The sequence below is a fragment of the Phlebotomus argentipes genome, unplaced genomic scaffold (genome assembly GCF_947086385.1).
Source record: "Phlebotomus argentipes unplaced genomic scaffold, Phlebotomus argentipes genome assembly scaffold_18, whole genome shotgun sequence".
Lineage (NCBI taxonomy): Eukaryota > Metazoa > Arthropoda > Insecta > Diptera > Psychodidae > Phlebotomus > Phlebotomus argentipes.
In genome coordinates this window covers 15,309,334-15,336,399 of record NW_026776177.1, presented here as the reverse complement: position 1 = coordinate 15,336,399, position 27,066 = coordinate 15,309,334, and the positions used below count along the sequence as shown (strand labels likewise).

Here is a 27,066-nt window from a genome sequence, read left to right as displayed (position 1 = left end):
GCGCCAGTGGAGACAAATTAAAGCTGATGGTGAGGAGCGGAAATGCCTTCTTTTGTGTTTATGAGTAATTGTTTGAAATTCAGTGGATGTGCAATCTTTTCGTGATTCACTCAGTGTTATTGATATTTGCTTGGACACTTCTCTGTGACTCGGATTCTAGGAAATTCTCACGAGACCAAAGTAACCTCAGGCATTCCTGAACAGCGAAGACACCCACCGAGTAAGTCTTCCAAACATAAACAAACGGTGTAATTTTCCTGCCTCGAAAGATCATTTCCTGTGAGAAAATCCGGCCACAAAATATGGTATTAGCATTAGTAATTTATTGCGAGATAATCAGAGAAGCATATTTCATGGACTCGATTAGAATGTCACGCTTTCAGACGTCTGCAAATGGATCTGAAACTCATCAAAATTTGTATGGCTTCTGGTGCAAGTTGCTTTGTAATTTGTGATTGCGATAAATCTCCGATAAACTGGCCGGTTGTGGACATTCCAGTGACCCAGTGTTTACTGTAAACCTCCCCACACTTGCCACTCAAGGCGCCTGCAGAGAAGCTCTCTCTCGCTCTCTAAGCTCTGGAGAGATAAGGCATCGACATAGAACAAATAGTGTCAGGCTTTTTCTTCCAAGAGCATTTTCCTCGTTAGAGATAGCGAGATGCTGGTGTAACTCGGACTCTCAGCTCCCTATTTTGGCCTCTGGGATCACTTTGGCACTGACCACCAAGTGGAACAGACTCCAACATGTCCGATCCCACGATTCAGACGTTCTGCTGCCATCACAGGACTCCTCCGGATGGGCCGACCCTGCTGATGGGGGCCTTCAACACCAATAGCTATCTTTTTGTGTGTATGGTGAGCTCGTTTCTTGGTATTATGGGGGCCCATTACCAAATATTTGTGCGCGGCAAACAAGGGATTTTGTCGAACGGAAGACGATTGGCGGAGTCTGGAAATTCAATGAACTCCAATGGTCACAGAGTTATCTTGTGGCTGGCGATTGCGGATTTTTGCGCTTCTCTCGGTGAGTATCTAATCTCCTTTGGCACTTTCTCTGGGTAATTTATTAATTTCAGTATTCTATTTTTAGGAGTTTTCGTCCGTTCTGCCATGTGGCGATACTTTCAGCCCATGATGATGAAGGACGACGATGCCAGTGTCATCTTCTGTGCGGTGACTTCCGCGTGGACGCAGTATTTTTACACCTGCACCTGGCTCTGGACCTTCAGCTATGCCATCAACGTCCGATGTCATCTCAGAGGCGATCATTTCTCAATAAGACGCTACCATGTGATTGTCTGGACCTTCGGGGCTCTGCTTACCAGTGTCGGACTCTCTGTGCTTTACTATCCAAATGCCGAGTAAGTAAATAGCGTTTTTTCTTCACTGTAGATAAATTCTGAGGAAAGTCCAGAAAGAAATACTGAACGTTTGGAGAGATTTAGGGGAAGATAAGGGAATATTCACTGCTCTCAGAGATCGCATGGTTGTTTGTAAATACGCATTGAGAGAGTGATAATTGGGACAAATGAGACCAGCGGCTCAAGTTTAATGTTGGTTTTTGTTTGTCATGCCATCGTCAATGGATTAGAGAGATAGACATTTATTTGCTCTCTTCTCTTCCAGTTGCCAAAATGTGAAGGAACTGTGGACTGCACTGGTAAGAGTCCTGCCCAACTACTGTGCCACTTACCTTCCCATCCTGATTGTGATGATCGGAAATCCGATTATCTACCAAAACTGCAGCAAGATGATCAGCGAGACGTTCATGAGCAGATATACGCGTGTGACTTCACACGAGAGGGAAGTGATGTCGAGATTCAAGTGGAAGTTCTGCTTCATCAACGTCATCTTCTACATCTGCTGGCTTCCCAATCTCATCGGCGGCTTCATCCTCTGGACAGTTTGGGGATCAATTCCAGAGAACATTATGGTCGCCATTTGGTATGCCATGGCAGCTATGAATCCTCTCCAGGCCTTCCTCAACGCCTTCGTGTACAGAAGATGGACTCAGCCGCCTCCAGAGCCGGAGCAGCCGGATCTTCTGACTGAATCTCACCAGGAATCCTCGCCACTCCTCGAGAAATCCCGCAGTTGGCTCGTGAAGACTGAGCCGGAATGCTCGACAAGACTGGAAAATCCGTCGTCACATCGGAAGGCAGATAACTGCTCCTGCTTTTGATATTCCGCGCGAATCTCCACGATTTTCCTTCAGTTGCGTTCAAGCTGTGAGCGCGAAAAGTGTCACAGTGACACATTGCTTCCTCGCCACGCGTGTTTTTTCACAAAATTCTCGAGTGTGTATTCGAAATATTTATTAATTATCACTCTGATAGAGTTGTTGAGTGGTCTGGCTGAACTGCCGTGATCAATTTTCTGTGGATCAATAGAAAAGTCATGGAAATTGGTTTTGCTGACGCAGTTTGAAATGTGAGTTCAGCGATAAGTGTATCAATAATCTTCTTAGAAGAGAAGGTGTGTATTCAATTGCCCTCTTGAAGTTAAATCCTAATGTTTTTGTATTTTAGCTGTACTTTTGTATGAGAAATCATTTGTACAACAATATAAAGAAAGACAACGTATTCATAGATTTATAACAAATGTTTTGGTGTTATTTTCATGTGGTTTATTGCATGCTAGAAAAGCTTTGGAAATGCTCGAGGGTCAGAAATGTTGTGCTGAGTTGTTCTGGCCATTCAAAACCTTCATAAACAATGAGGAAAATTTAGAAAATAATCTTTTTGGATTTTTGTTTAGCTCAAGTGTTTATGGCACAATCCTAATGCAGAAAGCTTCGTGTGTGAGGTGGATTTCCAGCGGAAATATCGATACTTCTGCAGAAATTTCTTATCTCATTTGCTATATTTGCACGATAAGGACCTCATCGAAGCAATTTGCAAATTTTCAAGTTGAGGAAATGGAAAACTTAAGTGTGTCCGGATAAGAAAATGTTTTGTTTTCGAAGCAAAATTCTAGGCAAATTGTCCACGTGAGAAATTTCGGAGCATTTTAAACGTGACAATTATTTTTTATGTATTTTTTTCCATAAAAGTCAGCGATTTTTAGGTCCTTTTTTTATTATCTCGACAGATCTCTGTTTAAAGCTAATCATGCCATGATTTTTTAAAAACCAAGCACGAATGGCGGCGAGACTTCATTGGAGGATTCCGTGGAATTGCTCGCGTCTGACGCGGCTGGAAGTGGGTCGCGGGCTTCCATTGTCACGGATTATGGCACCGTGACAGCTGCTTCCCCCACCACGGCGCAGTGGTGCGATGAGAGCGAAGCAGCTGCAGAAGTGGCCGAGAGGAGCGAGTCAGAACGGTGCGAAGAGAGTCAGAGAGTAGGCATTTGTGATGAGTCGTCCGCAGTGTTGTGTAGCCATCTTGAAAAGTGTTGCAATTTAGGACAATTTCCGCTTCAATTTACCAACTATTCACTGTTTCAATTACCACAAACCCTTTCTCACGCATTAACGTGTACGTACGTGTCACTGTTGGTCTAACGTGAGTGTTGCTTGCGCGTGAAAAGGGATCCGAGAAAGTTGTAGAGTATCTAATTGGAGTTTGGAGCAGAGGCTGCTGTTTCCGGGGAAAAGGAGGACTTCAGGAGGGATCAAGGCATCTATAGTGCGTCTGGACGAGGGACTGAAGACAGGGTACTGAGACCAGGAGTCGCTGGGTGGATAGGAGAGCCGCAACCCAATTATTCGAAAGAGTGTTGTTTTGTGTTGGGAAGTTCTTTGTTTCCATCGCTGCGTCCCGACCATCTGCCCGTGGAGGCTTTTCCTCAGCTCGCGACCAAGGGAGTGCGCCACCGGGGCCGAGTGTCTGTGATCCAGGAGCAGGAGGAGGAGGCTGAGGCGTGAGATTGGGCAGGATTCGTGGGGGCGAGCATTCCCTGGGCCGAGGCAGAGGAGAAGGCGAAAGGAGAAACCATTGGAGTCGCCACATCAGCCAACAACTACAAAGAGACCAAAAAGAGCCACTCGGGCGAGAGCGAGACAGTCGCCGAGTGTCGTGTGATAGAGCGAGAGGCATCCACGGCAACCAGTGTGAGATTAAATGGTGCTGAGGCAAAGTAGGCGAGGCAGAGAAAATCACAAAAAAGTGTGTGAAGAGGACAAAGACAAGAGCCAAGATGAGAGTTGAAGTGCATTCGGCTGCCCAATTCCTCATGAATTTGCTACGGGTGAAGCAGAGCAATCCACTGCCGGAGACTCAGTTGGAGAGCTTCAAGGGGTCTCTTGAGGATCTGCTGCTGGTGCGATACCGCAGCCACTGGTATCCCGAGGTTCCGACGAAGGGCAGTGGCTTCCGGTGCATACGGATCAATGGGAAGATGGACCCCATCATCGAGCAGGCCGCCCTGGCCGTGGGCCTCCATCCGCGCATGCTGAAGACAATGCTGCCGCAGGAGTTGACTATGTGGATCGATCCGGACGGCGTGAGCTATCGGATCGGGGAGAATGGCTCCATCTGCGTGCTGTACGAGGCCGCCCTCGATGCCAGGTCCAGTCCCTCGTCCGACCTGTCCATGTCCAGTGATGAGTTTAGCATGGAGAGACGACGCGAGTGGTCCCATATGACCGTGCTGGGGTATCTGGATGAGCCCTACTCGCGGTCGCCGCGCAGCCAGAATAGCAGCTTTAGCTCGGGCACGGGCTCCAACAGTCCACCGCTGAGCCCCATCCTGGCCCCACCAAACGTCAATCGATACTCGCACATTCAGCGTCATCAGCATCAGCAGATGCATCGAACCGCAGCCAATCGTTCGTACCTCAATCACTGGGATGGAGGAATCAATAACTACAATGTAAGTCGATGTCGCAGATGCCCCCACCTTATCTCTTCTCTCTCTCTCTCTCGCTCTCTCTCTCCAACTCTGACCCTTAGCCGTCTTGCCCATGACGTCAGACGTCATCTCTCCCGCTCATGCAAATGTCTGTACGTGACGGAGAGGAGCAGAGCGTTTTCCCCTGTCTCTGGCACACGGAGCGGAGCACAATGATATTCCGGGAATATGGAGATACACTTTCTGGGCTCCTTTCTGGAAGACTTCTCCCGCGACGGGTGTCGGAATTTTGGCCCACACTGCGCAATTATAGTCACATGAATTTTCGGGCATTTCTCTCGCATTATATCCTCATGAATATTCCGCGTCTGGGAGAGACAAAAGGGTGAAACTGTGTCCAGAGTCTCTCAACCGGAATGCCTCTTGTTTCTTGTTCACGGAATATTAACATTCCGGCGCTATTTGCAGTGAGTCTGAGTCACACACGGCGGGGAGAAAGGTGTTGGGCATTCAGGGGTGCGTACCTGAGGAGTGGCATGTCCAAAATGGCCAAAACTGGCTTCGACCAGTCTAATGAGGGTTATTCTCAGCGTCATTGAGGGTTGATTCATCAATAATTTTGTTGCTTGCTGTGTAATTGCTGTAGCAACAGTTTGTACATGTTTCTCTGCATGGCGTAAAGTCTAGATTGGGAAGCCATCATGTATGTTCGTTGGCTCCATCAGCAGCTATCGTATCTCCATTTCAGCCCTGAACTGCGTTCTTAGCTCGAAGACTCTGTCAAGATCAAAGAGCTACGATATGAGACAAGTGAATTTGTTCACTTCAAACTTGAAATGATATAATTTCTGGGTCGTTTCTTGTGTGATCTCTTCACAGAGAACACTTCATATCTTTCTCTCTCTCCATGTTTAGCATTTTCTCCTAATTTATCGTGTCTCTAAATTACCTTGATGGTATACTTTTTTGTGTGGGCATAAAATGTATACAATGGAGCGCCCGAAGGAGAGAATGTTTGAGAACTCGTCGTGTTTCCTGCGTAGACAACTCGTGTGGATGTTTTTAGCGCTCAATATAATCTCCTCAGTACAGAATTCAATGAAAAACAAACGCGATAAGGAGGAACTGGGGTGGGTAGATTATGATAGTACCAAGTGAGTAATTTTATTGCCAATGGCAGAGAGGAGAGAGGAATTTCTCTGTAATTTGATATGTTATGTGAATGTTTCAGCGTGCCTCCAATTATCAATTCAACGTGCCGTTTGAGGAATATAGAAAAATTATTCATGGATCTTCTTCACATTTTTTTTGTGTTATTTAAAACTCACAGACGAACTTATAATCCAATCGTATTTCGTCTCAGACGTTGACTTTACCTAATGGGATTAGGCTGTAATGAAGTTTAATCGATAGAATGGAAGAGATTATTTCAATTTGTAGTGTTTCTCTACACATGTTTAATCCATTTTATAGAGTGTGTTTTTTTTTCCCTCGAAACAACGCATCACGATATTTCACTAGTGATGTCATTGTGGATTGAGTGAGGGGAGGATTACGTTCAACATGATGTGTAAATGTGCGAAAAACTATCCATTTTTGGTGAATTTCAAATTCAATCATGTTGTTTTGTTGGTCAAAATATTTCATGGTGAGTTTCTTCAACTTGAATTCCTGTTGGGGAAAAATCACTGGTGATGAGTAAGCTGTGCTAAGGCAAAGAACGTCTCGAAATCAACAACAAACTTTGCCAAACGTGTCGAGTAAGGAAAAAAAAACTTATGAATATTAAATTTCGGAACGGTATGGCTGAGATTTGTTGTTGTGTTGATACATAAAATTAGGCATTCCAATATAATCAACATCAGACTCTGTCTATAGCTTGTATTTCGTCTCACTGAACGTAAACATGCGAATTATTGCGTATTTCAACTATTCCATGTGTGACAATTTGAAATATTTTCCCGACTTGTTTCTATTAACTGCCCATTCTGGAAAAATTCTCACAAGTTGGGTAAAGAGTTGTCGTCTTATTTTGCTGTTTTGCATCATCTCGCTGACAAATAGTCGACATTTCAATCGTGGGGCTGTATAGTACGATTTTATTCATATATGAAAAAAAAGCCAAAAGAAGCGAATGAGTTGATTGTGAAGAGGGAGATCCACAAGTTGTGGAGATGGAGTCGTATGTGCAAAAGTGGGAAAACATAGTAAAATATGCAAATACTCTCCCAACAACAATGGTATGATACATCAAATAGTGTAGTTGAGAGCTTGATGATTCAATTTTTTTTGCGTGAAAAAAAGCTGGAGAAGTATGAAAAAAAAAACGTGACGAATTCGAAAGTAGCACCAATTTTTATTATTGTTATAATAATAAATAAATACAAAGAGGCTGCTTCTTTTTTGTCATCGTCACACCATTTAGCGTGTATATTCATAAATGAATTTCGCGTCATGAGGAAAAAAAGGGGGACTTTTTGTGCAAAATAAATTGGTTTTGAGAGAAATTTTTCATTACCCAGCGTGAGCTTTTTCTATCAATTTGATTTGACTTTAATTGATCATATTTATATAAGACATACATGGGGTATTGGTGCTCTTAGTGTGAGACACAAGAGATAAATTTATGCTTATGTTCAATAACAAGTTTTTTCTAATAGCACAAAAATAAGTCCAACAGTATCGCGTACATGGGCATTATCTTGGCAGTTTTTTTTATAGTGCTGTGCGGCTGTGCCTTTTCACATTTCTCTTCTGGCTGCAGAGGCACTAAAAAGCGACGAGGAGCGCCTCAATGGGGGCTCTCTGGCGGGGCGGAAGGGCGGAGAGAGCAGGAGAAAATTGACATGGGACAAACAAAAGGCATACAAATGACGAGAGGTGAATTATCAAATATTATTTTAAATTGGAGAAGTTGTGGTTTTCAGGGGGTTATTCATTTGACGGAACCCATAAATGTGGTTTCGACATGGTTTTCACCAAAAGCACACAATGACCAATTTTTTTTTGTCCACTTTTGGTGTATTTCGGGCAACATTGTGCGTTTTGGAGGGGGGAAAAGTGTCGCGAAATTATCAATTCAATTGTCCTCCAAAGTGAATGTAAATAAAATGATCTCAAAATATATCTTTTTGATGTTGAAATGCTGAACTGAAATTGTATTGTGAAAGATGAATTTCTTTTTTTATAAATAGCTCAATGTGTGACAATGGGTTAAGTGACTAAATTTATCGATTGCAGCGTGAACAGGACACGTTGTTGATTCAATGCGTAAGCAAATAACTTTGTTTACTTCATTTGCTAATGCAAAACCAGTGGGTTTATGGTGTGAGAGGCTAATTCTAGACTTCTGGTACATGGAAATAGCATTCACTTCCTTTTGCGCCGCTAAAAGCAATGCGCCCGGAAACTGAAGCGACAATTCCTCCGGAGGAGGTCCAGAAATTTTCCACAAAGCGATGCAGTATAAGAGTTTCCTCAATGAATAACCTTCTGCTGGTCTCTGGCTTTTTTTCTCTCCGTTCCCTATCTCACTCTTACCATCGCGACACTCCTCATCAAAGCCATATTGAGAAGATATGAGAGTAACAGCACACACATAGTGGCAAAATACAGAAAGAGAAAGAGCTGCAAGGGGCTGCGAGGGGCTTCTGAGGTTGAAAAACATGGGAGAGAACCCGCATCACGAATTTATATCAATATGCGACGTTGAGAGTGGTTTCGTTAGACTTTATAGTATGTTTTGGGTCTCTCTTGTATTTAGACTTGCCTTTGCTTTTTCGTCTTTTTCTTGACTTGACTTTATAAATATGAGTGTGTCGATGCGGGGAGAGATGCAAAGAGCGGAGAGAGAGAGGGAGAAAAAAAAAGATTTTTCGAGAAATAACCGGCTATGGGCGAAAAGGCAAAAAGTATTTAATTCACACAAACACACACTCTTTGAGAGGCGCATGAGAAGACGACAGAGGGAATTATTACATGGCTGTCGAGGCGAATAAGGCAGCAAAATTGCGACGCAATTTTTCACAAATTGCTCCACAACATTTAGAGAGGAAAAACTACACCATAAAATTGACCACCACTTGCCAAGTATGTGAGCATGGTTGAGAAAATGGCACGTTTTTTTTTTACAGTTCTCTGTGTGGTGTAGATTTTTCTGGGGGATTCAGGAGCATAAGGCCTAAATCCGGTGGAATTTTTAGTCTTTTTCTGCGTCTGGGTGGTAAATATCGTATTTCATGGGCTGTCTGAGAAACCGATTTAGAGAGACAACACAGGAAAAATGTGGGGTGAAGAAAGGTCGGAAGGAGAGACAGAAAGAGGGAGAGAAGAGAGAGAGAGAAATTTTCTTGTAAACAGTAGCACTTTTCACTATGTACAACATTATAATCTCTTTTGCAGGATCAACTGATTTCAATACGTCGATAATTGATGCAAATTACATTATATGATGACCCACCGTCCAGCGTAAACAAGTGAAAATGATGAAAAGACACAAATATTATTGTGAGAACGAGAGATAAATCATCATTGATCCCATTGCATTAAGATTTAAGAGAATGATGATAGATGTTTTTGCTATAAGTTAAGCGATGAGAATGAGGGAATGGAAAAAAGTGCGATTGTAATGAATATATTTCTATTTTCTAAGTGAGGAGAAGGAAAAAAAATGAGAGGGGGAGACAAACTACCATCATACAATTGAAAGTGAATAATTGCGAATTGTGCAGAGAAGAAGAAGAGAGAGAACACACATTCTAAAATATGTATTTGATATAAAATGTTAATTTGTATGACGTCTTTTTGCATTAAGATGTGCATTGGAGACTGTTATGTGTTGCACCAGGCGCAAAATATATTATTTTGTAGAGCGAGAGTTGAGGATTAAGGCCAGGAGGGTAAATGAATCTGTGTATATTAAGAGATATGAGTCCAAATTTAACTAAAAACTCCTTTAGCATAGACCTGATAATAAATTTGTATAGAATCGAATCTTTATATTTTTTTTCTTCAGTCACGCATTTATTTTATTGATATTTTCTGTTCGTCGATAGATTTATACATACATATACCTGAAAAGTACACTTAAAAGCCAGGCACAAATGTTTAATTTGTAAGAAAAGAAGAGGGTACAAAAATTCTTTAAGTCACGAGGAAATGATACACTTGATCAAATTGTTATTGGTATTCAATATCGAGGGTGGGAAGGCGTTGAGGTGAATGAATAATTGATTCAATATTTTCCAACACTCATTCTACTATTCTATTGATAAGATTGATCTCAAGTTCTTTTTTTTATAATGGATTCTCTACAATTTGTATCCGTGAGAAGCAGAATGAGCACGAACGCGTTTGAGTGGAAAAACATTCTGACGAAACTCATGTGAGCTTTTACAGATACTTCCCGGTTTTACGCTGCGGAGTGTGTTTAAGAGCAGAATGTGTTTCACGATGGAAATAGCTACTTTTCCCACTCAATGGCTTTTGCCCTTTCTGTCAGTGAATATTTTTCTACGTAAAATGACTACATATATATATATATAGTTTACAATGCAATTTTCACCGAGACAAAATTATTTGCTGAAATTCTCTGTGATTTATTTACCTTTCTATCTCCACCACTAAAGCATATCGCAGGAGAAATTCGTTGCAGAATTTCTCTCAAGACCTGCAACGTGATGGAGAGAGAAATGATAAAATTGTGATAGTCCCAATAATGTTTTAATCAATGTGTATCTCAGCAAATTCACGTTTAGTCGCTAACAGAATAATAAAAAGCTTTCACTTTTTCACTCCTACCCTGTGACACAATCCATAATTTACATTAAATTTCGTTTCTTAATTATATCTTTCTTTCCTTACGTAGTGGAACTCAGATACCTGACAGAATGTCCTTTGATTGTATGAGGAAAAGGGAGGTGGATTTTAGCGAAGGGGCGGCTGTGTGTGGTTTTGTGCTTGTTTTACGCCCCTGGGAAGAACATCTCCTGGTTAGCAACAAAGTTCCTAAAATTTTTCTTTAGAGAACTGACTTTTCTTTAGAAGAAGAAGAACCTTGATAATTTTTTTTTCTACAAAAACAAACGAACCCACAAAAGACGGAAATCAGCATGTACGTCAGTGCTTGTAAAACAGAGATATAATATTATATTACATGTATAAATGAAATAAAAGAAAACCGAATTAGGAATGATACGAAGACCTACAAAAATTCAGTGTTTATTGCACAAGTTCTAGTGAAGAAAAGAGAATAGAGTGACGAATATTCGCTTTACCTGCCATTTTAACCTGTAATTTGTGAGAAGTGAGGAAAAAATTGTAACAAACAAGTGTGTTAACAATACAACAAACAAGATTTTAAGAGAAATGAGAGAATATGTAAAACGCTTTTTCTAGTTTATATGAACATAATAGAAATTATTTTACAAAAGAGGATAAAATTAGAATTTTTCTAATGGAACAACAATAAGAGAAGATTAAACAAACAATTACTAGGAAGTTTAGTGGAAACGGAATGTGATAATATCAAATTTTTATTGATTATGAAATTATATTGATAAATTATAGGTTTTTTCGAGGTGACAAATTGAATTATTGATGAGGACAAAACTTTATAAATTGACGAAAATTATCAGGATTATTACAAAAAGAAAAAAAATACCCATTCCTAATCTTATGATGAGAAAACACTGAGAAATCTTTTACAATTTTTACTAAAATAACGCAACACACTGTCAAATTTGAGAAATATTTGAGCTTAACTCACAAAAAATCATTCAGAAAAATAATAGACAAGAAGTCATTTTCATTTGCTTCACTGTTCAGAAATCATTAACGAATATCTGATAATTGAATTTTTTTTGTAGGTAATAAAAATAAAATACTATCACATTCGCAACATGAGAAAATAGCGGAGAGACACATAAACTACTTAAGAAGAATCCCAAAGCGAAAAAAACACATGAGAACCTTAACGTTTTAAACATAAGATGTTACAAAAAGAATGTACAAAAGGATGCTGTAAACGAATATGAGGAGGAGAGGTGAAACACCACTGTGATCTTTTATTTTTTTTGCTTTTGGATGTAGGGCGAAAATTGTGAGAAAGACGAAGAGAAACTAAAGTGGAACGAGGAAGGACTTAAAATTTGATAGTTTCATCTGTGAGAGAAAAACACAAAGGAGAAAAAAGTAGTATTTTGACATGAAAAGAACTGATCAAAGACTTGTGTAATCTTTTTTTTTATTTCTTTTTATTTATATACGTAATGTAATATTAAAAGAAGATACCCACTAAAAAAAAGATGAAAGGATATTTTATATTGAATATGTATTTTGGAGGAAATGTGGAAGGAAAAGAAAATTATTCATTACATGAGAAAAGGCATGAAGAAGCGTGGAATTAGATGGATTGCAAAGGAAGTGAGGATAAATCATAAATGCTGAAATGACTCTTACAAAAAGATAAAAAAAAAACAAGGACTAAGGATTTATATTGACGTGGCTAATGATAAACGGAAGAGCTCTTGAAATATAAATGAAGATAAAAGAAAAATATAATAGTAGAGAAAGAAAAAAAAAATGAAATTAATCTTTAAACATAACTTTAAAAAAAAAACATGGAATTTAACTATTTAAGAGGCAGAATTTAAATCAAAATTGAATTTTCCGGGTGTAGACTTTTCATTTTTCAATGTGGTTTTAATATTTTTGAGTAATTTTTTCCTATTTTTTTCTAATTCTTTTGAATGTAATTCCTTATTGCCCCTTTTTCCCCAAGTTGTGAGTAAATAAAACACCAAATCACTATCAGTGATGACCACAGAATAATATATATATATATACCTATATATTACAAAATGAATTGAGAAAAAAACCTTCCCGTACAAATTAATTTTGCTAATTAACTTTGAAATAATTTTTGCTTTTTAATGATTTTTTATAGTAGTGATTTAAGTCGTAAAACATGTAATGATTGTACATATTTAAGAAAGATGATACAAAAAATGTGGATGAAGAATCGAGGATAAATCGAGATAATTTTAACAAGATATACATATAAATTATAATTTTTAATCTTATATATTTCACAATTTCCTTTTTTCTCTTATATATACAAAAAAAAATGAAACTCCACTATATAAAAGTGGAGTATTACAAAAATTCAAACGGATTTTATTTCGATTGTAAGTCATTATATAAAAAATACGATAAAAAAGAATATTTGTAAAGAATATGAAGAAAAGAATAAAAAAATATGAAGCATAATGAAGTTGTGGCGTTTGTATTGAGATCGCGCGGGGTTGGGTTCATGTGAGTTCATCAGAATATTGCCAATGTCGGGCAACTGCCAGTCACATGGCTAAATACAATTGCGTGTAAATGATTTCATCTCGCCTGTTGCCAACGACGATGTCACAGTGGATCGGCGATCGCGGGAGCACTGAGCGCACAATCTTCGTGCACAGACGCCAATATTTGGCTTTCCCATGCAAATAATCGTGCTTCTCGCGGGCTGATGCGCGTTATGAGGTCACTCGCTATCGCGATCAGTGCATTTGGTGATCTTTCGCGATCTCACAGCAAAAGTAATATTTCTTCTCGTTGTAGTGATCGCGGGAGGATGTCATGGGGCGGTCCAAGAGGAGAGCCAGAAGACCCGCCAAAACGGTGATCCTCACGATTGTGTCCAAGGATCACGGGACGATTGTGAGTGTGGACAAGGATCGTCTTGTGTATCGAGCTGAAGGGAATGCCAATCTTGTGCTAGCCATTCCGGACCTCAAGCAAGTGCTGCGGCTGCGGAAGTCACCGCCCAAAGACAATGAGAGATCCACGGCGATCGAGCATGTGATCATGGTGACGGAATATGCGAGGATTGTGTCGTCTCTCTTCTCTGAATGCTTAACAATCGAGCCGAAGCTGGTCTTGCTGAGGATTCCCAACTACGACTCGCTCAACAAGTGGCTCAATCAATTCAGGCCATCTGCAAGGTGTGACAAAGAGATCAGATGTCGAGCAGGAATTCTGTACCCTGATCTTGCGGTTCTTCGACGGGATCTTCTCCCTCCTGCTGTACAGGTTGATTATCCTCCCTTCGCGTGAATCTACCTGGATATCAAGGCTCTCTCTATCTCTCAAATTCCAGGTAACTGGAGACACCTTTTGTGTCGAGATCAAACCGAAGCAGGGATGGATCCATCCCGAATCCACCCTGAATGCTCTCTTTCCCGAGTGCAATTCGAAATTGTGCCGCTTCTGTGCCATGCAGTATCTGAAAGTGAGTTGTAAAATTTTGCAAAGGCAAGGAAAAACTATGAGAGATCACATTTAATGATTCCACGCAAATTCTGTTTAATTGCAGCTCGTTAAAAAGACGATAAAACGTGTCAGTAATTACTGTCCAATTGACTTATTCTCTGGGTAATTGAGATCGATCTTTTTCACTCTCTCACGTGTCTCTCGACGTGCTTCTAATTTCGCCTCACTCTCTCTATCTCTCTCTCTCTGCTCAACCAGCGATCGCGATCGTATGCTGAGGGCTCTACGTGGACTCGTGGAGACGCCACAGAATAACTTTCGCATGTGGAGAGCCGGACAGCTGATCTATGGCGATGCGATGGACGCTGGATTCCGAGATGCTCTCGAAGAAACCATGCATCAGGGTGACTTCTTACAGTAAGTCTCTTGGCAATATCACGCGCTTTTTTGCTTTCGTGCAAATCAATTGAGGTCAGCAGTTGTCTCACTCGATAGCGCTTTATGGTGACTGATCGCGAGCAGCGCGCGAGAGAACTTTGGCATGGGCAACCTTCTGCTTGCCACGAGACAAAGAACGATAAAGACGCTACAGTTGCACTTTCTTTGTCCACCTCTTTATCAGGCCTTTTTTTCGTGGGGCTCTCAAGATTTAGCGCCTCGTGACGTGAAGCAGGCGAGGCACTTTGTGAATCTCTCTTTTGCTGCTTTTGTGTGAATTGAGCAAACTATTGAAACAGGAAGCACTTGAAAGCGCATGGCAATGACTTCACATGCAAAGTTTGTTCTTGAAGACTTCAGGGAAGAGGTTTTGTTGATAGGGAGGAAGTATAATAATATTGCTTTCATTTATAGCAAAGTCAAGAGTGGAAGTCTTTTGGTGAAATTTCAGTTCAAATCAAAAAGCTCGACACTAGAAATTTCTATTGTTGTGTGTTGATTTATTGTGCTGTGTATAGAATTGTAAAAAATGCATTCATTGACCCCAGTACAGATATTTTTCGCTGATAAGCTATCAGAACATTTCTAATGTTGTGGGGAAAATTCAAATAAATTCACTATTAAAGCAATGAGAAAAATTTGAGGCATTCGAAATGCGATAAGAGCCTTTCTCTTTATCTTCTAGGAATTTAGATAATTTCTTACAACTCCTCTTGGAAGCCATACTCAAAGACTACACAGGTGAAGATGTGCCAAATGCAGATCATCAGCTTCCAGCCGGAAGCGTTCTTCAGCAAATCCTCACTGCTCAACTCTTCGCGAGGGATAATCTCTCAATCGCCATGGAAAAGTCAACTGATGAGGAACACTCCTTTGCGAATATTGACAGAATTCTGGCAAAGACTTGCGACAACCCCTCAGAGGATTGGCTGTCGTCTCTGGATGGAGTGGAGAAGTACTTTCTCGGTGCCACCGCCCTCGATTGCTCCCTGATGATGACATTCCAAAAAGTCGCTGCCGGAGACACAGAGGAGAAGCACACAATCCATGTGGCTGGCGGGAAGTTCATAGTGTCCATGACAGTGATGGATTTGGATCCCAAAGCCGATTCCCATCCATTCAAGTATGTTAAACAGACAAGGATGTCGTACAACGCGCACAGCGATTTTGTTGCTAGCGGCTAAAAATAGTTTTAAACAAGTATTATCTACTAGAGAAGGACGAATAAAGAGGTTTTTGGAAGAACTTTTGGGAGTTGTTGTGAGAGCTCAAGTGTCCTCTTTCATGTTGCGAGGAAAATTCGATGGGGAAAGGCGTAGACGAGAAATGACTCCTTGTCTCGCTGTTTTATGGGCACTCCCTCGTTTTCCTGATGCGACTCCAATCGATTACGAGGTGTGGATGAGTCGCTATAGCGACTAAAGGGTGCGTCAGCTTACGAAATGATCGGAGAGTCATTTCTGTACAATCCTTTGGCCAGAAAAGATGGGCAACAAAGTGGCCATCTTCACTGACCAGCAACTCAATGACTACCAAGTGAGTGAGTATGTGAATATGTTCAGCAATTATCCCATCTTTTGGTTTATCTTTCCAGGATTGCACCTTCTTCACCAGAAAGGAGATATTGAGAGTGCATAAACGCTTTAGGGACATTCGTCCGGATCTCGTGCCGAAACAAATGACTGAAGGAGAGGCGTCAACGGTGAAAATTCCACGAGAATATATTGAAAAGTTGCCAGAATTGAGGGAGAATCCCTTCAGGAAGAACATTTGTGAGGCATTCTCGAGAGATGGCCAAGGAAATCTCACTTTTGAGGATTTTCTGGATCTCTTATCAGTGTTCAGCGAACAAGCGCCACGAGATATTAAGATATTCTACGCCTTCAAGATATACGGTGAGAAACAACATAATTTCAGGGTTTGGATGAATCAATATAGTTAAATTTATCTTTCAGACTTCGACAAGGATGGCTTTATTGGACAGTCAGACCTGAAAGGTGTGCTGAAGGCACTCACGCGAAATGAATTGACTCCCGAGGAGCATCAGCAGATCGCTGATAAGGTAATAGAGGAAGCCGATGTTGATGGTGATGGGAAACTGTCTGAGCTGGAATTTGAGCATGTCATCCTGCGAGCGCCAGATTTTCTCACAACTTTCCACATTCGCATTTAAAGAGCATTTAAAGAGCGCCAGCAACAAGTGAGAACAGTTTTCCGCGAGTGGTTGAAATATTGGCTATGCTTCTGTTACCAAAGTCAGTTGAGTTTCTACGAGCTAGAGACAGAGGCGAACTAGTGGTGTTGTTACAATTTTCCCTCCCTTGTTGAATTGCACGAGCAGATGTACAATTTTCTACCTATTCAATCACTGTCCCCTCGTGATTTCCACAAGTCCGCTGAGTTCAGTGAGTTCAGTAGAGTCTACTCCTGAAATATTCTTTTATAGTGCCACCAGCAACCCTTCCCGCCCAGAAAGTGCGACAGATATTACATAAGTTATGCGAAATGGGTGGAGGTTTAGTTGTGAAACGTCTTGGAGGAATTTACCATAAGCCCGCACCTCGCTTTTATCAGATTCCTCAATTTCCTCTGGGACATCAGAGCGAGGCGAGAAGGCAAAAAAGGGTCTTCGAATGGGTTTTGTGCTTGCGAGACATTTAACACGCGTCTGGCTTCAACGGTGCATCCCAAAGCAATCTTGTTTTCTATTTTTATGTACACTCGAGACAAAAAAGTACGCGCATTTGTGAGAAATATTTAGATCTTTCTATGGAATCCAATCGCCACTTGTGTTTATCATTGAGCGGTCGAATGGAACATGAATCACTGACGACTGCTCGAGTGATGCCGTCCGGAAGGTTACCTGCAGAGATGTGTGAATAATTTAACACAGAGAACGGAATCACTGGCATGCATTTCCCATGGATAAAAGATGTGGCCAATTTTTCCTCCCAATATCGATCACATTCGGGAAGCTCTCAGAGTGTGTCTTCGTCCGATAACATATCGTGGCGGCAGTTAGTGCCATGTTGCCCAACAAGGGAACAGCAAAGTGATGAAATCAAGGACGAAAAATGAGGTCTTAAACGGTTTGCTTTTCCCTTCTCCTGGAATTATTGATAAATCTTAATGGCTATCAGAAATTATGAGAGGCATCAAAAGTATAGAATAAATATATACGTGAAATTGTTCGAAATCTCTCTTTATGCCCTGCTGAAATCTTCACTCAATGCTCCCCAATGGGTCTTTTGTTGCGGTAAAGCCATAGCAATTTTTGCGGATTTATCGGACAATTGCGACCCATTTGGGAATTTTTATGGAAACGCCAGCATATTCACACTGATTCTTGCATTATCTCCAGTGTGTTTACACTCTTCGCCATCGACACGCTACATTTGATTGCATAATATGATTTCTTTATCGGTCAACGGATTGAATTGTGGAATTGTAATGAGGTGACGATTATAACTAGGCCAAACATATAAAATTCAGTCAAATTTTAAGTCGTTTAGTGATGGTTTTAAAGACTGTCTCCATGATGTTATCACTTTTGAATGGATGATTAAGAATTCGTCTGCTCCAATTTTTAAGAAATCCAAGTATAAGTCATAGTGAAGATAAGGAAATGCCAAGGAGGAAATATCACAGCCAAACAGTGATAAAACCATGGTTTTGCGATCGTTATAGCCGAAATCGTTGAGAGTTTGTCTCCTTCTTCAAGAACAATGAAATTCACTTAAGGTATTCCAGTGTATTCAGAACATTAGGAGAGAATTTTCCTAATGGAACTGCCAACACGAAAACTCCTTATCACGATGGAGGGCTATCAAAAGTCTGCGGAGCTGAGCGTGACTCTAATTAGTAATGTGAGGTTCTGTGATGAGTATAAAAGTGCGAATGTACAAACAGCCCAACAGATTTTCATCGTATTTTCTCTCATTTAAATAAAATCTAAGACACAATTATGTTCACTTGATAATTTTATACTCAATTTCATCCACTATTGGGTCATCATTGTGTGGGTTAGTAACTAAAATAACTAATGTTTTATCAGAAGAACATTCCCAAGATATACAAATTTGAACTAACAAGAAGCACATCTGAAATGAAACCAGGCAAATACCACGCATTGAAATCAAACAACTTAATCAGAAACCATTACATATTTTGCAAACCAAATATTTGCCATCAAATTAACTCAGAGTCATGATTCAAGGGACTCAAAAACAGCAAATGTGTCTCCCATTTGGCGGAAATGAGCGGCACTTGAGGGAATGGCTGGTGAAAAATGGGCGTTGGGAAAAGCGATGCAGTTGGACTTTTCAAAAAATATAATTATGAGCACGAGAGAAAGGAGCAGCTGAAAACAGATGTGAAGAATGTTGGCTGATGTTCCTTCGCCAGCACATCTGTCCCCTGTTCGGCGCATGATAAGGGAGTTTCTCTGCACATTTTTAACGGCTGCATTACACATACAGCCGTAAAGGTGAGGAGCGATATGAGTTTGAGGCGAGTGGTTTGTGAAATATTGGGAGGGGTTCTGTGACGAGTGACTCGCGCTTCCCCGGTTCGATTTCTGTGTCGCTCGAGCAGTTCTTGGTGAGAAGCGCGCGCAGAAGCACAGAAGATATACCTTTATTATTTTAGTGGCTTTTTTTCCGCGTGTGAATTTTTCGCAGTGCCTCTTGCCACAGTGGATTATCCGTGAAATGCTGGAGAATTGAAACTGCTCAACTCAAAGTCGAATTGGTGAGTTTTGGTGTTGTTTCAGTGTCCAATCTGTGGCCAGATGTGCTCAATTCGCCGGTGATCAGTGAATGGAACCATCGACGCGTGCCACAATTTTTATGCCCTCTCGCATGTGAAGCATAATCTACGTGAAAAGCCCTTCTCGTGGGAGTGTTTTTTGCTCACCGCTTTGCCTTCCTCACTGCTTTCCGGAAGATTGATGTCTTTCTGGAGAATTTTCAGTCCTGATTAGAGTGTCTTATTCACACAGACCCTCTCCATTTAATTATCCAACAAATTCCCTACTATTGTCCTCGTGAGTTCAGAATGTGAGAAAAGACACCTTCATCTTTTGCTAATTTAAACCCTTTCTTCTGATTAATCCGCTCTTTCTTGCGGAATTACCCGGATTCCGATGTCGGTGTCTTGTGAGATGTCTCACCTGCTTCATAGCAGAACCTTCCACCTGGGATTAGGCCGAGTGTCTCAATCAGAAAATGTTTGTGACTGTCGAATTATAATAATTTATTTAACTCAGCGTGTCCGAGATTCCATCAGAGTGATGTTGTCGTTTTCTCCGTGTGTTTTACATTCTAATTCTCTATCAATGAAGAGATGATAATTTTGAGCTGAAAGAGCGCCTCTGATATCACCTCGTGAGTCAATGATTCGTGGAAGGGAAATGAATTTGAAATATAATCTTGCGCAGAAGTGAATTATTGTATTTCTTTTGATGACTGTGCGGCAATTTATTTTGGAAATAGATCGGTTCACACGGTTTCTCGGTTAATGAACTTTTTGATGTTTTTTACGACAGTCATTACTCGAGAGACACTTATCTAATGAGCGGCGATTTCTTGTCAAAATATTTTATTGGTTAAGATGTATTCACTAATTCACGCTGTTTTCTGGTCAATTTAATTACCGGCGTCACTACAATCTGCATTTTTGAAAGTATTTTAGTTGCTTTTTCGTGACTAATCATTTCGCAAAGGCGCAGTGAAATCTAATAAATAATTTGTTTATACACGTCTTTGTCGCTTGAGTTATTGTTTTCCTGGAATTCTTAGCTTCTGAATGACTCTTAACAATTAAATACAAATGAGATTCTCTCAAAGTGACTCTGCGAACACGTGCAGAAGCATCGTGGCGAGCTTAAAAGGCTCCCAGATAGAGAAATCAGCTCTCGAACGCAATGCACTTTTATGGGACATGAATGGGCAATTGTTAGCCATATTGCAAATGCACGAGAAGCTAATCAATGAGTTGTCCTATAGTGAAATTTCACTGGGAAGTAAGCGGCTGATTAGTCACTTTCAGATGCTCATTGATCACGCAGCGTTGAGAGTAATTTTGTCTTCTTATGACTCGTTAAATTCCACGAGAGTGAATAATATTTCTCGATTCTCATCTCGTATGGAAATTGTGGCTTGCAAAACATTCCCGGGCATTTGTGATGGGGAATTTTGGAGTGTGTCTTCTATTTTTGATTTAAATTCCAGACTCGTGTGGCACTGTGAGTTGAGACAGAAAATATTGCCACTGCCACTCGTGCAGAATATGTAAGAAATTGCTGTATTTTACTCAAGATCATGTTTTTTTTTCTCTTTAAATTTACAGCAGGTGAAGTGAACACCTCTGGGCAGACACGCGTTTTCCGGGTGCCATGGAGAATATGGGGAAGAATCGCTTTCACAGAACACAGAGCAAGGTGTGGTGGACGAGTGAGCCACCGTCAATTTATGATATGCTGACGCATCAGCAGCGCGCCAATTTGTCGCCAAACACATCGGATGAACGCCACGGAAGCCCTCAGAGCCACAAGAGCCAAGATTCGGGCTTCTCAGATGCCGACACATCGACTAGGAACTGCCTGGAGTCACCTGAGAATTCCCCACGGAGCAAGTTGACGCCGAAGAAGGACGTAAATTCGCAGATTAACGAGCACATCAACCTTTCGAGGACGCCCTCCTCCACGGAGAGTGATAAGAAAACCCCGCCGACAGTGATTCGGCGGAATGTCGACTGCTCTGTCAGAATGCCACCCATGAGGCGCATCTCCTTCTCAACGTCAGAGGATGAGGGTGACAGCATCAAGACGAGGAAGAATTGTAGCCTCGTTAGGGGGAGAATCGTTCAGAAGACACCCAGTCGCAATCTCATCGGATATCTCTCGCCTGTCACCAGATCCCCTGGCGATGATATGCTCCACAGTGCTCCTAGTCAATCACCGAGGAATTTCCCACCTGGAAGCACTTCCACGCCACATAGCAGCCCCACCGACGCTCGCCAGCGTCCGCCTGAGATGAATGTGAGTCAGGAGAGCGCCCTGCTCATGGGACACTCCCTATCTGTGGAGCACTGGGTGGAGAACCTCCGCACGGAGTACTGCCACGAGGTTCTCTCCACACTCCAGAGCAAGTCCATTGCAGCAGAAGTCACGAAAGCCATGAAGATGAATGCCACACTCGCGGCTCGACTTATTAGGCATTTGCAAGCCAAATCCGTGGATCTGGAGAAGACTTTCATTCAGGTGAGAAATGAACTCAAAAGAGCTTAGTCATTTTCATTAAATTTGCAATCAGATTAATTCTTAAAGTCGAATGCTTAATTAGCGATATTCTATAATGCAAACAGCGCATGTTGACATTATTTTGTCTGGGTCAAATTACATTTTGTAATAATATATGTAAATTCATCGGTGAAATTGTGCAATTAAGCAAAGTGAATGAAGACTCTTGAAAAGTGAATTGGTGGCTTGATTGCTGGTAATTTGCGTTTGTCAAATTCTCCAGCTGTATGAAAAAAATTTCAGAGGTAATTTTTCCTTTTTTGTGCTGAATTTTGTCAGGAGAGCACTTTGAATTTGAAATCAATAGATTTCGCATTGCACGTTTTTGCTCACGCAAATGTCGGGGATAAATTCATGATAGGCATTTTTTTGTACACAAAATTGTACACAAATCACTTTTATTGATGAATACGAAATTGTCGTGAAAAGGTGCAAGCCAAAAAATTGTGATAAATGATTTCGCAGGTTTTTTGCTCTGACAAGAACTTCTTCAGTGGGCGTGATAAAAACTTGCCCTCTTTAATTTAATACACCTTTCATTGGAAGCATCATTTCTGAGAACTCTAACTACAACTTGTGAATTTACAAGCATCTTATATCGACCACAATTTGAAGTTAATTGCACAGACACGAAGTTTGGGGGTAACTTTTCCTTCAATCGAACACTTGCTCAATGTAGTTAAGGCTGAGACTGAGTTTATTGATCCCTTTGCAGGTGGAGACGCTCCTCAATGGCGCCGGGAGTGAAGGTGAGAGTTTGCCACACGCCATGGGATTACTGGCAGACAACGTTACCGCCTTCGTTGATTACCTGGAGCGGAAGGTGTCACATGAGGTGAAGGACTTAAGCGATTGCCTCGTGAATAACCGTGACATGGTGGCGGATCTGCGAGGAGCCTTGCCAAATATCGATGATTTCGAATTGGAATCTCTGCTCGAGGATATTCAATTGCTGAAGAGATGCGTCCTCATCACTGTGAGGAAGGTGTTCGAGGGACTGCTAAGGATCATCGTGGCGAGCATTGAAGATAGCAGGAATGATCTGATTTTGAGGGCGAATCTCTGGACGGTTTCCATGCTGTCCAACTATGAGTACAGAGGATTTTCCTCTCTAAATCCTGCCTTCGAGGCTTGCGACACTGTCCGAGTGCTGCTGCTGGTCGTCGTGGAGTCCGCTTTCCCATCTATCCGGGCTTTGGCTCTCAGAGCTTTGGCCAGTGTTTGCTCGACGGAAGTCACTATTCGGCAATTGGAACAGTCAGGGGGAGTGGAAATCGTAGCGGAAGTCATCGGTCATCGCGACGTTAAGCGCACTGAGCCTGAACTCAGAGAAGCTGTGTCCGTCTTGGCACAGATTACTGCTCCTTGGCATGGAGACACCCACAAATTGAGAGATCTGCAAGAATGTCTGGAGTTCCTGGTTGAGAATATTACTGGTTAGTGCACTTCACACTTCTGTCTAATGACTTTTCATATCTTTACCCTCATTAATCTTCCAGATCTCGCTTGCTGGACAAAATGCTGCCAAACTCTGCTCCTCTGCACGGCGTGTCTGAATAATTTATCTCGCCTAGAAGCCGCATCTATCTACTCTCTCATGGCCCATGAATCAATTGGGAGAGTTCGCAGAGCCATCGAAAGTCGTGGACCAGCTGTTTCCATCTTTTTACACGTAAGCACCGAAATTTAATAAGTTTCCCTTCAGAGTTGGCGGTCGAGATGCTCCTCCTTCCGGGTAGACAGACAATTGAGTGAGAATTTATGAGTGAAGTTTTGTCACAGTCTACGTTTTTACGTCTCGAAATGCAAATAGTATCTCAATTCTTCACAGCCTGAAAACTTTATAAAAACACCAACAACAGTTTAAAAGTAACTTGTTGATTTTAGGACTTTCAATTATTCATTTTTCCCATTACTCTGTGATATCTTTCATTTGTAGGTTTTTTCCAAGAGTTTTCACTTAATTTATGCGTTATCTATACTCTTTGTCCGCCAACTCTGCTTGTCAATCGAACCATCTACTCCCTAATCTCAGATATCTAAATGCCTATTACGCTTTTCTCATCCTCATTTAGGAGCAAATGACGAGCGTTATTCTAAATATGGTAGGGAGCAAGAAGTGCCATTACCATTTATCGAATCCTGCCATTATTAATTTCCTCGGTCGCGTTTTTCACTCGCGCTTCTACACCAAATTTCCATCAAGAGCCGAAACCCTGGCTCAGCGACGGACTGTGAAGAACATCCTACACACACTCTCCCATCTCATCAACGAATCAAGTTTGGGCGTTGAAATCTTGCGGAAGAATGTGGTGCCCATTTTTTCTGGTCTCCACAACACAAGCAGTGCCGGAGATTTTGAGCGTGATATATCATTTCTCAGCCGGAAGCTGAACGAGAGTCTGGGCCAGAGGAACCATCGCGATGGGGGCGAGAATTCGCCAGAGGAAGCCCCATTAGTGCTGAATTCATCGACAGTGTATCACTGTCGCAAATACGAGAGCTTTGTATAGTGAGACGTTTAGAATAGTCTCTGTACATAAACATATTTCATTTAGATGGAAATAAAATGCTATTGCGCCAATATTGATATTTTTACCACTTGATTGGGTTACAAATTAAACATTCTCGCTTTCCCAATGATTGCCACCCTTTCCGTCCCATTTTCATCACACCATTAATCAAATAGCCAATTGAGGGTGTCATTCAGATTCAATTAACTTTTATGCACCCGACAATAGACGCCTCTCACTGTTAATAATTGCAGTTTATGTGGAATTACCTCCTGCGATGAAAGAGTTTTGTATTAATTTTTTTCAGTTTAACGAGACAATGGAAAAACTGCATGGAACTTTCAATAAAGCGCATTCAAGGAGCTTTACTGGGAACACGTAAATTAATAAAAGAGAAGTTTGTTTGTTGATCATAATTAATGATTGCGCTTCTTGCGCTCGAAGAAGTCGAAGAATAGAGCTTAAGGATAAAATTCCAGTGCAATATTATGGATAAAGGAGAATAACATAATGCATATTCTACGATTTGAAATGCGCAGAAGAGACATTAATTGCTTGCATGAATTATAACATTTTTCAAGCTAAATTGTAATTTAAAGCTTTTCATTACGATTTGTTCAGTCTGTATAACGATTTTTACGCATGGATGGTTGTTTTACGAACTAAAATAAATAAATATTCTTTCTGAATCAGTAATTATTCCATGGATCTCTTTCATTGGGGGTATAAAATAAAATTTTTCACATTCCCCTCTCGACTGCTAGAAAACTTTTCAATACTGTGTCTCTGCTAAAATAGGGGAAATTTTGGCCATTGAAAACTATCGACACTCGGAAAAGCTTCATTGATAAATCACATTGGCTCTACATTATTATGTGTTTTTCATTTGATTATTTTATTTGTAATAAAAAATTAAATTGAACATGAAATTTCCAATTCATTACTCTCATTGAATATATCAATTGGCCACATGCACATTTGAATTAAATTACATGATTTAATAGATATTTATTGAATGCAATTGACAAAATTTTTTTATGCGAAACAACATCGTTTATCTTATTTCAACAACATTTTGCACATTATTTCCAGTGATTAATTACTGTGCCAAAATGAGCTTCGGAGACTCTTTAAGAGTGGTGAATGGGCGATGAAGCAGCATTTTAGATGAGAGCTTCTTGAAATTCCATGTGCAAAGTAATTAGCAGCCGAAAAGCTTTCCAACATAAGCCAATTGTTCTAAAGATGTTTTCTTGCTGTACGCCTCTGAATTCTATATTGATATTTTTTGCTCACTTTTCTCTCTTCGACGCAAGAGATGAGCAACACAATGCAGATAGTAATTTCCTTTATACTCCATTGGAGAATAAGCAAATAAATCTTTAACCTATGACGTGAGTATTTAATGAGTTGAGAATAAGTGTGTTAATTAGTAAAGTCTTTTAGAGTTTCCCGTAAAAGTTTGCTCATCGTGCTCATAATTCAATAAACTACAAAGTTTCCCCATTTTCTCTTCCAAGTTTAGACGGAAACTCCCCAAATATTACTTCTTTTCCCCACCATTGCCTATCCACAGTGCGTCCCTCGCATAAATAACTATTTAAGCGATGTTGTTTAAGGTTAAAAATATCAGCAAACGACCAGAACATGTGGGTCTACCAAATATAAAAGCTCACACACTCGGGATGAGGATTATTAGGCCAATGAAATTCCCAAATTTACGACCACTTCATTTCAACATTTTCACTGCCAGTGCCTTTAAAGTTTCCCCATTTTCCACGAATTGTTTTTTGTTCCGTATGAGAAAATTAAAGTTGTTTTTCCTTAGGTAGCATTTAAAAGTTCACATCAACGTGGGAGTAAAATTCTCATGAGGAAAAGAGAGAAAAGACCATCAATAGACGCAATCGCACGACCAAACGATGATTACCTTAAATGGCATTTCTTCCATTTGAGTTATCGTGAATCTATCACCCACGCGTCTCTTTCCAAGTATTTCCTGGAAAATGTGTCGCAATTGATATGTCAAAGGCCTCTGGAGTAATTGGCAAAACAGATTGAATATCTCACAGACAAATACAATTGTTTCTCCTTACCTAGATAAAAAATATTGACATAGAAAATAATAACAAATAAATCAATCATTTGTGGATTATTAAATTTTCAATAGAAATTTGTAATAATATTGTTATATTTCAACTCTGAACTACATAAAATGAAATGTGGGCAAAAATGATCGCATTTGAAGATGACGATATTTTGAATTATTGCCATGATAAATTATCTGCGCCGCACACAAATTGAAAACAGCATGGCAAAGCCATAATAAATTAGGGCCAGATATTTACCAATATGAAATCACTAAAATTCCCCGTCCTGAAAATTAATTAGAAATTAATTATCGATTATCGCTTTTGTGTCTCCTTCACGCTTCAACGGCTGCCTTTATTGGCAGCATAACTTAATTAATAGTTTAATTGTGCCACAATCATGATAGTATAAATTGTAGTAAAAAAAAGCTGCAGCAGATTCTCGTCTGAAAAGTATAGTTTTTATTAAATTTGTAACTCTTTTATCAACTTTTCAGACTACGTATGTTCAGAGCACAGTCTTCTGATGCGAAGATATAAATGATATGCAGAAAAATCTCATATGCAAGCAAGACAAGCAAGACTGAGACCCAAAACTTTTGTAATACGTAGTATGTAAATAAGGGATACAATTGAAACACAAAAGCTTTGGCTTGAAAGAATACTT

The 27,066-nt window shown here is 40.5% G+C and overlaps 5 protein-coding genes across 7 annotated transcripts; all 5 read left to right on the top strand.

Annotated features, from left to right (window-relative positions):
• The first annotated feature begins 9 nt into the window (after positions 1-9).
• LOC132259774 (inositol-pentakisphosphate 2-kinase) lies at positions 10-15,746 on the top strand. Of its 2 annotated transcripts, none has more exons than XM_059757533.1 (6): positions 10-220; positions 13,408-13,878; positions 13,946-14,077; positions 14,162-14,220; positions 14,317-14,475; positions 15,182-15,746. In XM_059757533.1, the coding sequence occupies exons 2-6, from the start codon at positions 13,426-13,428 to the stop codon at positions 15,678-15,680; spliced, it is 1,302 nt and encodes a 433-aa protein (XP_059613516.1). In that variant the 5' UTR covers positions 10-220; positions 13,408-13,425; the 3' UTR covers positions 15,681-15,746. The 2 variants fall into 2 exon arrangements, with proteins under 2 accessions (XP_059613516.1, XP_059613515.1); XM_059757532.1 differs by lacking the exon at positions 10-220 and adding an exon at positions 2,362-2,478.
• Positions 212-2,185, top strand: LOC132259780 (G-protein coupled receptor 143-like). The gene is made up of 3 exons (XM_059757539.1): positions 212-1,027; positions 1,094-1,364; positions 1,630-2,185. Exons 1-3 carry the CDS (start codon positions 748-750, stop codon positions 2,183-2,185), a joined length of 1,107 nt encoding a protein of 368 aa, XP_059613522.1. The 5' UTR covers positions 212-747.
• LOC132259777 (protein BTG2-like) lies at positions 3,094-12,305 on the top strand. Its single transcript, XM_059757535.1, has 2 exons — positions 3,094-4,818; positions 9,199-12,305. The coding sequence occupies exons 1-2, from the start codon at positions 4,144-4,146 to the stop codon at positions 9,223-9,225; spliced, it is 702 nt and encodes a 233-aa protein (XP_059613518.1). The 5' UTR covers positions 3,094-4,143; the 3' UTR covers positions 9,226-12,305.
• Positions 15,747-15,981: 235 nt separating the features above from the next.
• LOC132259230 (calcium and integrin-binding family member 2) lies at positions 15,982-17,675 on the top strand. Its single transcript, XM_059756787.1, has 3 exons — positions 15,982-16,032; positions 16,091-16,391; positions 16,452-17,675. The coding sequence occupies exons 1-3, from the start codon at positions 15,982-15,984 to the stop codon at positions 16,667-16,669; spliced, it is 570 nt and encodes a 189-aa protein (XP_059612770.1). The 3' UTR covers positions 16,670-17,675.
• Positions 17,676-19,093: 1,418 nt separating this feature from the next.
• LOC132259434 (uncharacterized) lies at positions 19,094-24,374 on the top strand. 2 transcript variants are annotated; one of them, XM_059757070.1, is made up of 5 exons: positions 19,094-19,245; positions 20,845-21,757; positions 22,512-23,232; positions 23,296-23,468; positions 23,872-24,374. In XM_059757070.1, the coding sequence occupies exons 2-5, from the start codon at positions 20,891-20,893 to the stop codon at positions 24,307-24,309; spliced, it is 2,199 nt and encodes a 732-aa protein (XP_059613053.1). In that variant the 5' UTR covers positions 19,094-19,245; positions 20,845-20,890; the 3' UTR covers positions 24,310-24,374. The 2 variants fall into 2 exon arrangements, with proteins under 2 accessions (XP_059613053.1, XP_059613054.1); XM_059757071.1 differs by lacking the exon at positions 19,094-19,245 and adding an exon at positions 20,554-20,740.
• The last annotated feature ends 2,692 nt before the right edge of the window (positions 24,375-27,066 follow it).

What these genes read in the sequence shown, in the direction of transcription:
- LOC132259777 (XM_059757535.1), top strand. Translation starts at nt 4,144, where the DNA reads ATGAGAGTTGAAGTGCATTCGGCTGCCCAATTCCTCATGAATTTGCTA. An exon ending in GAGGAATCAATAACTACAAT is followed by an intron (nt 4,819 to 9,198) that starts GTAAGTCGATGT and finishes TCTCTTTTGCAG; the next exon opens with GATCAACTGATTTCAATACG.
- LOC132259434 (XM_059757070.1), top strand. Translation starts at nt 20,891, where the DNA reads ATGGAGAATATGGGGAAGAATCGCTTTCACAGAACACAGAGCAAGGTG. An exon ending in TGGAGAAGACTTTCATTCAG is followed by an intron (nt 21,758 to 22,511) that starts GTGAGAAATGAA and finishes ATCCCTTTGCAG; the next exon opens with GTGGAGACGCTCCTCAATGG. An exon ending in CCTGGTTGAGAATATTACTG is followed by an intron (nt 23,233 to 23,295) that starts GTTAGTGCACTT and finishes TTAATCTTCCAG; the next exon opens with ATCTCGCTTGCTGGACAAAA.
- LOC132259780 (XM_059757539.1), top strand. Translation starts at nt 748, where the DNA reads ATGTCCGATCCCACGATTCAGACGTTCTGCTGCCATCACAGGACTCCT. An exon ending in GGATTTTTGCGCTTCTCTCG is followed by an intron (nt 1,028 to 1,093) that starts GTGAGTATCTAA and finishes TTCTATTTTTAG; the next exon opens with GAGTTTTCGTCCGTTCTGCC. An exon ending in CTTTACTATCCAAATGCCGA is followed by an intron (nt 1,365 to 1,629) that starts GTAAGTAAATAG and finishes CTTCTCTTCCAG; the next exon opens with TTGCCAAAATGTGAAGGAAC.
- LOC132259774 (XM_059757533.1), top strand. Translation starts at nt 13,426, where the DNA reads ATGGGGCGGTCCAAGAGGAGAGCCAGAAGACCCGCCAAAACGGTGATC. An exon ending in TTCTCCCTCCTGCTGTACAG is followed by an intron (nt 13,879 to 13,945) that starts GTTGATTATCCT and finishes CTCAAATTCCAG; the next exon opens with GTAACTGGAGACACCTTTTG. An exon ending in CCAATTGACTTATTCTCTGG is followed by an intron (nt 14,221 to 14,316) that starts GTAATTGAGATC and finishes CTGCTCAACCAG; the next exon opens with CGATCGCGATCGTATGCTGA.
- LOC132259230 (XM_059756787.1), top strand. Translation starts at nt 15,982, where the DNA reads ATGGGCAACAAAGTGGCCATCTTCACTGACCAGCAACTCAATGACTAC. An exon ending in AGCAACTCAATGACTACCAA is followed by an intron (nt 16,033 to 16,090) that starts GTGAGTGAGTAT and finishes TTATCTTTCCAG; the next exon opens with GATTGCACCTTCTTCACCAG. An exon ending in CTACGCCTTCAAGATATACG is followed by an intron (nt 16,392 to 16,451) that starts GTGAGAAACAAC and finishes TTTATCTTTCAG; the next exon opens with ACTTCGACAAGGATGGCTTT.